The sequence below is a fragment of the Macrotis lagotis genome, chromosome 6 (assembly GCF_037893015.1).
Source record: "Macrotis lagotis isolate mMagLag1 chromosome 6, bilby.v1.9.chrom.fasta, whole genome shotgun sequence".
Classification (NCBI taxonomy): Eukaryota; Metazoa; Chordata; class Mammalia; order Peramelemorphia; family Peramelidae; genus Macrotis; species Macrotis lagotis.
In genome coordinates, this window is record NC_133663.1 from 88,362,572 (window position 1) to 88,373,675 (window position 11,104).

An 11,104-nucleotide genomic window follows, 5' to 3' on the forward strand; every position below is an offset into this window, starting at 1 on the left:
ATACTACTAAAAGCAAAGCAATGTTCCTTACAGGAAGCTCTGATGCCAGGGGAAGAAAAGAATCTACATTTTTTTCTGGGGGGGGGGGGTGGCGGCAGCGGCAAAGGATCCAATTCAATGAAACCATAGTAAATAAAGAAAATCCTTTTTGTCAAAACCCTTTATTAGACTCTCAGAATTTTTAGAATTAGCAAAATCCTTATTTTAAGATCTTACAGCTTTTATCACCTGTTTTAACTCTGATTTCTGATTTTCAAAACATGCTAGTTTTCTTGATAATGGGATCAGACATCTTATAAATGATTTAATGAACTCTAATAGTAGGGATTATTGTTATTTTGTGGATGACTTTGTTGTTGTTCAGTCATTTCAGACTCTTCATGAACCCAATTGGAGGAGGAGGTTACCATTTCCTTCTCCAGCTCATTTTAAAGCAGAGGAATATGAGGTAAACATGGTCAAGCAATTTGCTCAGGGTAATACAACTGCTAAATTATCTGATAGAAGAATTGAATTTTGAGAAGATGTGACCCATCTTCTGGCCCCAACTGGTTGGTGGCACACCTTTTAAGGTTAAGCCATGAAACTCACTGTGAGGATGAAAGGGAGAACCAAATGAAAAAAGGTGCAAGGCAATAATAATTTCTATCACATTTTCGACTTTGCAAAGAATTTAGAATGACTTCTCATTTGAGCCTCATTAATAACCATGTTAGACTACTGTAATACCAAAGGAATTGATTAAGGTATCAGTACTATCTTTTCCATTTTACAAACTTTACCAGCTATCCTGTATCCAGGACATCCAAGGTCATCTACTGTCAGAGGCAGGATCCAAACCTAGCTCTTCACAAATGGCATTCTATTCACAACACACATGTCCCTACTCATTTGCCTCTGGTTTAGAAATCTACTACACCATACACATTGCTATCCTGTTATTTTAATTATATATGTGCATACCTATACTTTCAATTATGTATGTATGCACTTGCTGTTTGTATATGGATTTCTCTTTTTTCACAATAGACAAGAAATGACAGCATTGAATGCACTCAAAAGCTTCTGTGATAGCAAACAATTTTAGCTTTTTTGGTTTTTCATTTAATCTAGGGGCATTTTAAGTCTCTATTACTTTGGCATATTTCATTCATTATGCTACTTTCAATGAGCTTTAAAACTGATAATTCATGATCTCATTTAATCCACTTGACATCTTAGCTGTTTTTCTGAATTAAATTAATGGAAGAGATACTTTCAGTTCTGGAATTTTCCTTCCAAAAAAGGAAGCCACTGCTTGGCATCTTTTTTTTTACAACTTTTTTTTTAAGGTTTTTGCAAGGCAAATGGGGTTAAGTGGCTTGCCCAAGACCACACAGCTAGGTCATTATTAAGTGTCTGAGACCGGATTTGAAGCCAGGTACTCCTGACTCCAAGGCGGTGCTTTATCCACTACGCCACCTAGCCGCCCCTGCTTGGCATCTTATCTCCAGATTGGACTTACTTTATAAGAAGTCATTTAGGTACTTATTTATACCAGAAAAGGATTTACCATCAATGCAGCAGAGCTCCCATTTGAGAGTTTATTTAACTTAGAAACCTTATTGTCTGATCTTGCTATCTCTTATACTTTTTGTTTCTTTCTTAAGGATATGACTTCTCTCTCATCACATTCAATTTGGATCAATGTATATACCATAGAAACCATGTAAACACTGGCAAATTGCCATCTATTGGGGGTAGGGAGTAAGATTAGGGGAAAAAATTGTAAAACTCAAAATAAATAAAATCTTAAAAAAGAGTATGTTTAGAATGTATAAAGCAATTTAGGGGCTGCTAGGTGGCACAATGGATAGGACACCGGCCCTAGAGTCAGGAGTACCTGAGTTCAAATCCAGCCTCAGACGTTTAAAAATTACCTAGCTGTGTGGCCTTGGGCAAGCCACTTAACCCCATTGCCTTGCAAAAAAAAACCTTAAAAAAAGGGAAAAAAAGGAAAAAAGTATCAGGCAATTTGGCAAGAACTAGAGAGACTGAGAGAACTAATAAAAATTTAAAGGTTGCCATTTGTGAATTATCAGTCTCTCAATAAAATTATGATACAAATTGATTTAGAAATTTTTCTGCACAACTTAAATCATAATGAATAAAACTGAATATATATTTAACACATTGAAATATGCTTATTTCAGAATTCAGTCAGCTCTGTGAATTGTCACATCAATTAAATTTCATTTTAGTTTCATGCTGTCTCAGTGGTAGTGACGAATTGATGAATGAGATCATTTAAGATTTCAGTTCCAACATATGCACATCATCGACAACACAACTCTGGCTGACTCCTTTTTACTGATGCAAACAAACTTTTACTACAAAAACTACATCACAAAAATGAATTCAGACTAGGTTTTTTCCTGTTTCATTTTACCTGCTAATGCTTCGGTTGTGTCCTGGAACTTCTCAAAATGTTTCAGTTTTACTCTGAAAGGAATAAAAAGATAGTCATATTATCACAAGTATAATTGGATTTTGGATGAGACCTGCCTTTTCAACTTCACATCAAGGACAGAGTTCCCTGTCTTCCCCTTATTCCTTTTTAGGGATGGTGGAATGGCTCATTTAGCTAATAATAAAATGAATGGGGAACATAAAAACTACTTATTAAATATGACACAAACACACAGATGCATGTCTTTATTATAATCAATTGAATTAGAAGTATGTAGAACTTATGGGTACTGATGAATATTCTAAGGGAATAGTGGCTTTTAAAAATACTATACGAATAATAAGCTTTTCAAAATAAACTGTTCAATTCAGTTAATCTTTATTCAGCACCACCAACTAAGAATTACACACTGCTAAACTCTAGGGATACAAAAAAAAATAGAAACTGAGAATTTAAATTGCTTTGGAGTCAAGAAAAACTAGCTTAAAATAACACCCCACGTTTACTAGAGAAGGAACCTTAGTCAGATCACTTCATCTCTGAGTTTCCCCAGCTATAAAATGGGGATAAAACCTGTGATGCCCAAATCTCAAGAGTTGTTTTGAAGATTAAATTTACATAAATCATTTCAAAAAACTTAAAAAGTCAAAAAACCAGACATTATCATTCCTGGACTCCAATAGACTAAGTCAGAAGTGTGAACAAAAGTAGTCCAAATTGGAAGAATCAGGTCATTTCTTTCTTTTTTTTTTTAAAGGTTTTCACAAAACAAATGGGGTTAAGTGGCTTGCCCAAGGCCACACACAGCTAGGCAATTATTAAGTGTCAGAGGCCAGATTTGAACTCAGGTACCCCTGACCCCAGGGCTGGTGCTCTATCCACTGTACCACCTAGCTGGCCCTATCAGGTCATTTCTAACATGCCTTAGAATACACTTCAATCCTTATTATTTCATTTAGATTTAAACTCAGAAAGTCTTCATGCCTCTAACTCAAGTGGCCATAAGGACATAAATATACACATTGTGTTTAAGAAGTAGTTTTATGTTCCCTACTCATTTTAGTAATAGCAAAGGAGTAAGGAAAGGCAAGGGAACTAACTCTGTCCTTGACTTGAGGTTCCCCACCCTGACTTGGACTTTGAAAGGGCTCCAATAAGGCTTCACAACAAAATTTGGATATACCAAAATCAACATGGAGATGGCAGAATAGGAGGGCTTATCATGGATAAGAGAATAACTAAAGAAAGTAGATCAGATAGAAAATCTATTGAGGGGCAGCTAGGTGGCTCAGTGGCATAGAGCAACAGTGCTGGAGTCAAGAGGACCTGAGTTCAAATCCATCCTCAAATACTTTACCTAGCTGTGTGACCTTGGGCAAGTCACTTTACGCCATTGCCTTGCAAAAATAAAAAACAAAACAAAAAAGCCCCAATAAAATAATGCCAAAAAAAGGGAGAAAGAAAACCTATTGAACTAGTGGTTCCAAGAGGTAGCACAGATCTGAAAAAAAAAAAAAAGTTTTGCTGTGTAGACCTAGAATATCTTATGAAAATGGAATGATAAAGAAAAAACCTAGAAACAAAGAAGAGACAAGAAGACACCTCATTTCCTTCTCCCCTTTGTAGGGATGGTGGAGGCCTCCCCCATGGGTCTGAAACATTTCATATGTTATCTTTTTTTTCCAATACTGATCTGTTTTGGTTTTTGTTAAAAAAAATTCTTTAAATGACTCTCTGGAGGAAAGGATACTGAGGAAATCTTGGTAATGTTAATATAATAAGTATCAATAAATTCTGTTTAAAATGAAATTATTTAGATTATGCTTTTCCAAGGAAATTTACAAAATTTTTTTTTACTGCCCTGACATGTTATTTCAGATTCCCTGGTCTCCAAACATCCTCCAGTAATGCAGATCAGCAGCTTAATAGTTTTAGGAAATTGTTTGGGCCACTGAAAAGCTAAGGGACCCACACACAATACTACTTTTCTCATTCTTAAGGCTGGACTTTTCCACCCACCAGGAAGGTTGTTCTTTGAAATTACTATAAACTGTTGGGACCATTAGATAACAGTACAAATAGAATTCAAATAAACTCTGCAATAAGCAAAGCAGTAATTACAATTAAGGGAAGGCAAAACAAATTATTGGTTAACTTCCTCATTAAGAATGCTTACATTTTATTTGCTTTCTCTGGGGTTTCAAACTCTTTCCACAAACTGTCCACCTCTTGTAATTTCTTCTCATTCAGAACCTGGAATACAGATTAATTATATTAATTTTTTAAAAATCCAATAGTGAAGGTTTCTAATCTAAGTTTATATTGGCCCATTTATATAAGGATAGAAGAAACCATTCCCTTCTTTCATAAATGCATATGGGACTATTCATATTTCTTCCCTACCTGGTCTTATTTTTTTCAAGCAAATTAACTAATATTTATTGTGTAACCACCATTCAAAATCCTTCATTACTACATCCTACTCTGATGCCCCACAGTGGAGGGGGTACTGGGTCACTAATGACTAAGTGGAAACTCTAGCAGGCTCTTCCAGGTAGAAAGTTTTCAGATGTGAATTCAAAGATAGCCAACCAATCACCAGAATAAATTTGTAGAGGCACATCAAGTTGACCACAAGTATTGACCACATACAAAGTCTGTGGAGAGATTACCCACCCTGAAGAAATTATAGATCCTTGGGAGAGTTGAAGTACAATCTAAAGAACTCAAATCACTTTACAACTTTTTCTCTTAATAAGACAAAGATGGTAATTACAAATAGCACTCAGGAAACATTTTGTTAAAGGAATGATGTAAGATGTTATTGAACCCCAGACAGTAAAATGAGTACTCTGAGATGTTTTACATGGTTTACAGTAGTTGTCATTTGCATTTGTGCTGAGTAAAATATATCCTCTTCTGTAGAATGTCAAAGGTAGACTAGGGGGATCTAAAAGTCTAGAATGGAGTTGCATCTTCTCATTTTACAGGAAGGAAACTGAGACCCCCCCTCCAAAGTTAAATAATCTGTTCAAGTTACAAAGTAGTAAGCACATCTGAACCAATGATAAAATCAACTTGAACTGCTACTGAAAAGGGAGATCACACCTCAACTGTCTAGTCAAAAGGAGAGATTCTGTTACTCTTGACTACTTTACCCTTCTCCATCCTTCAAACTCAAAACACACACACACACACACACACACACAGAACAATACAAATAAATAAAAGTTTGGGGGGGGGGAAATCACCCGGCTCCTTCATCATCTCCTAACAGAAGATCTCCAGTAGTGCACTTAAATTTTTAACAATCATTAGGTAATTCCAACCTATATTTATTTAATGCAACCTCTACTCAAACAACCTAATTTTATTAAGATGTCGCTTTGGCAATGTCTACATTCAACCGGCTAGCTGGTTATCCCATCCACCCTATCTGGTTGACTTTAATTCAAATCTCAGCCTCAAGCACTATGTGTGTGTGTGTGTGTGTGTGTGTATATGTATATATATATATATATATATATATAAGTTATATATAAAAGTTATGTTATTATATGTTTATATATCATATGGAACACGGAACATATATATATATTATGTGAACATATATATTACATTAATTAATATGTATTAACTGTGTCACTTAACAACAACAAAATCACTGTCTCAGTTTCCCCATCTGAAAAAATGGGGATAATTCTGGCGACCTTCCAGGCTTGTTGTCGGGATCGATAACTGTAAAGGCTTAGGCAGTTGCAGGCACTCTGTCAATATTAAGCATTACTGTCATTTAGCTTTCTTCCTAGAAGCCTCTGCCTCTTCCCTTTTAAATTTAAAAAAAAAATTTTTTTTTAGATTTTTAGCAAGGCACTGGGGTTAAGTGGCTTGGCCAAGGCCACACGGCTGGGTCATTATTAAGTATCTGGGGGTGCACTTGAACCCAGCCCCCCCCCCACGGGGCACCTCCTCTACCTCATAGACTCAGGCTTTTAAAAAGCGCCGGCCCGGGGCCCCGCACGCGGCGCAGGCCCTTCTCGGGCCCCAGGCCGCGTGCTCGGGCCGCGGCGCCCGCGGCGGCCCCTCTCGGCGGCCTACCTTGAAGATGGCGTAGCCGGCCGCCGTCTCAAACAGCACCAACATGGCGAGGCCGGGGTCGGCGCGGGCGGGGCGGCCCCGCGCGCGCGTCGATGCCACGGAGAGACCGAGGCGCCGGGCAGTCAGCGGCGCGGCTCTGGGCCGGCGCCGGGCATCGGCCAACTCCCGGGCGGCGGAGCGCGCGCCAACTTCCGAAGCCGCTCCGAGCCCAGCGCACGTGGGCTGACGGGAAGGGAAGGCAAGGCGGGGGAGGAGCAGAGACCGGATGGAGACGCAAGGGCTTCTGGGACGCCACCCGCCACTTCCGGGGAAGGAGGCGCATGCGCGCGCTGCAGAGGCCGCCCCAGGCCGAAATGGCTCCTTGTTGCGGGCAACGGGGCCCCTCCTTCAATCCCTGATTTAAGAAATGACCCTTTAGGGTCTCCTGCCTAGATCTAGGTTGGAGATTTCGAATAAAAAAAGAATAAAAAAATTAAAGTGGGGCTCGTGGCATAAAGTGTGCCCTTCTGGTAGATAAGATAAAATGGAGAAGTAGAGCTGGATTTGAGTCTCCCCTTCAGCTTGTGTAGTCTCTGAGGGCCTGTAATTCATGGCTTGTATGACTTTCACAGACGGAGCTCTACAAGAAAAATATGTTTACACTAAATAGTCTCTATATTTTGTATACTATATAACATAATATGTATTACATATTTATATGTTATATAGCATAATTGTCTATTGTTATGCTACAGATATAAAATATAGAGGCAAATTTATATAGTATATAGATGTCTATGTGCCATTTCTATGGTACACTAATATAGACATATCCCATACAGTAGAGCTAATAAATATAAAATATCTGTGTATTAAGAAGTGTACAAGTTCTTCATTTGCAGAGGGATGGTGTGGCATGAAGGGTAAAGCCATACTTTTTTTAGTCATAGCTGAGATTCTGCTTCTAATTATTACTTATGCATGATGAGGGAAAGGTTATGATTCCAAGGTTCTTGTTCTTGTGTATTGGATCAGTGATCTTACTTGGCTCCAGCCTCTTTGGAAGGAAGAATGTCTTTCAGCACAAAAACCTTCTTTAATTACTTACTACTAGGGGCTAGGTGGCACAGTGGATAGAGCAGCAGCCCCGGAGTCAGGAGTATCTGAGTTCAAATCCGACCTTAGACACTTAATAATTACCTAGCTGTGTGGCCTTGGGCAAGTCACTTAACCCCATTGCCTTGCCAAAAAAAGAATAATTACTACTAGTAGTACTATCTACTCTGACTTGTGTTTTAATCAATTCAAACATTTACTTGATGCAAAGAATCAGAAATGATAGCAGAAGGGTTCTTGAATATCTCATTCAGTCAAACCAAAAGCATTAAGCAGAGTGACAGACCTCTACTTAGATGGGAATATAAAGAAAGGGAAAAAAATAGTACATACCCTCAAGGGATTCACTTTCTTCTTTTTTAATTTTTCATTATAAAAATTTTATTTATTTTGAGTTTTATACTTTTTCCCCTAATCTTACCCCCCCCCTCCACAGAAGGCAATTTGCCAGTCTTGATATTGTTTCCATGGTATGCATTGATCCAAATTGAATGTGATGAGAGAGAAACCATATCCTTAAGGAAGAAAAATAAAGAATAGGAGATAGAAAGATTACATAATAAGATATAAGATTTTTTTTTCTAAATTAAAGGTAATAGTCCTTGGTCTTTATTCAAACTCCACAATTCTTTCTCTGGATAAAGATGGTATTCTCCATCCCAGATACCCCAAATTGTCCCTGATTGTTGCACTGATGGAATGAGCATGTCCATCAAGCTTGATCCTCACCCCCATGTTGCTGTTAGGGTGTACAATGTTTTTCTGGTTCTGCTCATCTTGCTCAGCATCAGTTCATGCAAATCCCTCCAGGATTTCCTGAATTCCCATTCCTCCTGGTTTCTGATAAAACAATAGTGTTCCATGATATACATATACCACAGTTTGCTAAGCCCTTCCCCAATTGAAGGATATTTACTTGATTTTCAATTCTTTGCCACCACAAACAGGGCTGCTATGAATATTTTTGTACAAGTGATGTTTTTAACCCTTTTTCATCATCTCTTCAGGGTATAGACCCAGTAGTGATATTGATGGATCAAAGGGTAAGCATATTTTCGTTGCCCTTTGGCCAGCACTGGATTACTCTCACTATCTGCTTCCTTCACTTCTACTCAAGAATTTTTCTGCCAGGGTCCATTCCAAATTCATGTTATTGCAACTCAACTGGACCCTCATTGCATTAAAACCGTTCTTTTATTCTTCCCTAATTGATTCCCCATTCCTCATAAAAGCTATTGCAAGCCTCTTAAGCCTGAAGATATTACTAAAAATGCTGAGGCTATTCAGTGAGAGCTCCCTTTTTCCCAATTCTCCTAATTTCTTTTTTAGGTTTTTTTTTTTTGCAAGGGCAAACGGGGTTAAGTGGCTTGCCCAAGGCCACACGGCTAGGTAATTACTAAATGTCTGAGACGGGATTTGAACCCAGGTACTCCTGACTCCAGGGCCGGTGCTTTATCCAATGCGCCACCTAGCCACCCCCATTCTCCTAATTTCAAAACCCTTCAACATCATCTTCTACTACCTCCTCTTTTCCCCTTGACAAAGACTAACCCTTCTACACATGAATTTGATCCCCATTTTTTCCTGGAAAATTGCAGTTAGTCATTCCCCTTTCAGATCTTTTTTTTTCTTTTAGGTTTTTGCAAGGTAAATGGGGTTAAGTGGCTTGCCCAAGGCCACACGGCGAGGTAATTATTAAGTGTCTGAAGTCGAATTTGAACCCAAGTACTCCTGACTCCAAGGCCGGTGCTCTATCCACTGTACCACCTAGCTGTCCTTTTTCAGATCTTTAACCTAGGGGTGGCTAGGTGGCATAGTGGATAAAGCACCGGCCCTGGAGTCAGGAGTACCTGGGTTCAAAATCTGTCTCAGACACTTAATAATTACCTCGCCGTGTGGCCTTGGGCAAGCCACTTAACTCCATTTGCCTTGCAAAAAAAAATCTTTAACCTATCAGCTAGCTTCTTCTCTACCACCCTTCAAAATCTCTCTTATCCTTGGAAAACCTTCATTAGAACTACCATCCCCTCAAGCTGTTATCTGCATCTCTCTTCCACACAGCTAGGTAATTATTAAGTGTCTGAGGCTGGATTTGAACTTAGGTACTCCTGGAGGGCCAGTGCTCTATTCACTGTGGCACCTAGCCACCCCCCTCTCTCTCTTCCATTTCTTAGCCAAATTCCTTGCCATAGTTATCTACACTTGCTGCCTCCATTTTCACTCCTCTCACTCTTCAATCTTTGCTCATCTGAAACCACTTTCTCAAAAATTAACAATGATCTCCTCTCATGGTAATCTGGAGCATGCCCCTAGTGCCCTAGACAGCATTTCCACATGGAGTACAATAGGGAAAAATGACATCTCTTCATAGAAAGAGGATGCTGCTTCTAGGAGAATAGTGATAAAGTCTAAGGAATCTCCCATTCTTGGGGAGCTCACTTACTGGTTAAGAAAATGGAACAAGCTCATAAAGTCTAGAGAACTTCTCAATATCCTATCCTTTCTTTGCAACTAGCAAAGCAACTATTCCCTGAGGAGCAAAGGACCCAGTGGCGGCTAAGATACCCAAACTAAACAAGTACTCCCAGTGAGATCTAATGAGAACAGAGTACAGAGGGACTAACACTTTTTTAATCCTGGAAGCTATCTCATTGTTTTTTAATTTTATTTATTTATTTTTGAGTTTTACAATTTTCCTCCTAATCTTGCTTCCCGCCCCCCCACAGAAGGCAGTCTTTACATTATTTCCATGCTATACATTGATCTAAATTGAATGTGATAAGAGAGAAATCATATCCTTAAGGAAAAAAATAAAATATAAGAGATAGCAAAATTACATAATAAGATAATGTGTTTTATTTTTTTATGATAGTAATAGCCTTTGGTCTTTGTTCAAACTCCACAATTCTTTCTCTGGATACAGATGGTATTCTTTATCACAGACAGCCTCAAACTGTCCCTCATTGTTGCACTGATGGAATGAGCAAGTCCATCAAAATTGATCCTCACCCCTATGTTGCCGTTATGGTGTACAGTGTTTTTCTGGTTCTGCTCATCTGGCTCAAGCTATCTCTATCTTAATACAGTCCATTACCACAATAGTTTTTTGACTACCATATTATATACTGACTAATAAATAACTTTACAAAGTCCTCTGAAACAGGAATTTTTTTTTCAGACAATCTGCTATTTAATCATGTCTCTTCCCTCTTGTGAGGCCAACTTTTGTATTCTAGTACAAAACAGCAACAGCAGTAATTTATGACCAGGACATTTCTTAGCTGAGAGGAAAAGCTAAAGGAAGCTTGCCACCTAGCTAAAATTTCAAGCTAGTAAAATGCTAAAATAAATAACCAAAAGTATGATGCCCAGGTTTATTGCTGAGACATTCGTCATGGTGATAATTTTACTGTGAAATCTTGGTATTCAGAAGTCACATGAGTCAGATCAAAGGGCCACCTC

General features: G+C 38.6%; 1 protein-coding gene and 1 non-coding gene across 2 annotated transcripts in view; both read right to left on the reverse strand.

Annotated features, from left to right (window-relative positions):
• NOP58 (NOP58 ribonucleoprotein) overlaps positions 1 to 6,750 on the reverse strand; it is a 32,808-nt gene extending 26,058 nt beyond the window's left edge. The window contains exons 1-3 of the mRNA XM_074191629.1: positions 6,548 to 6,750; positions 4,626 to 4,702; positions 2,429 to 2,481 (exon numbers count right to left, since the gene is read on the reverse strand). Coding sequence (XP_074047730.1) covers positions 2,429 to 2,481; positions 4,626 to 4,702; positions 6,548 to 6,592 — 175 coding nt within the window. The 5' untranslated portion in view covers positions 6,593 to 6,750. The remainder of the gene's footprint in view (positions 1 to 2,428; positions 2,482 to 4,625; positions 4,703 to 6,547) is intronic.
• LOC141492410 (small nucleolar RNA SNORD70) lies at positions 2,241 to 2,331 on the reverse strand. The gene has a single exon (XR_012469888.1). It is a non-coding gene; the product is annotated as a small nucleolar RNA SNORD70 (small nucleolar RNA).
• Positions 6,751 to 11,104: the final 4,354 nt, after the last annotated feature.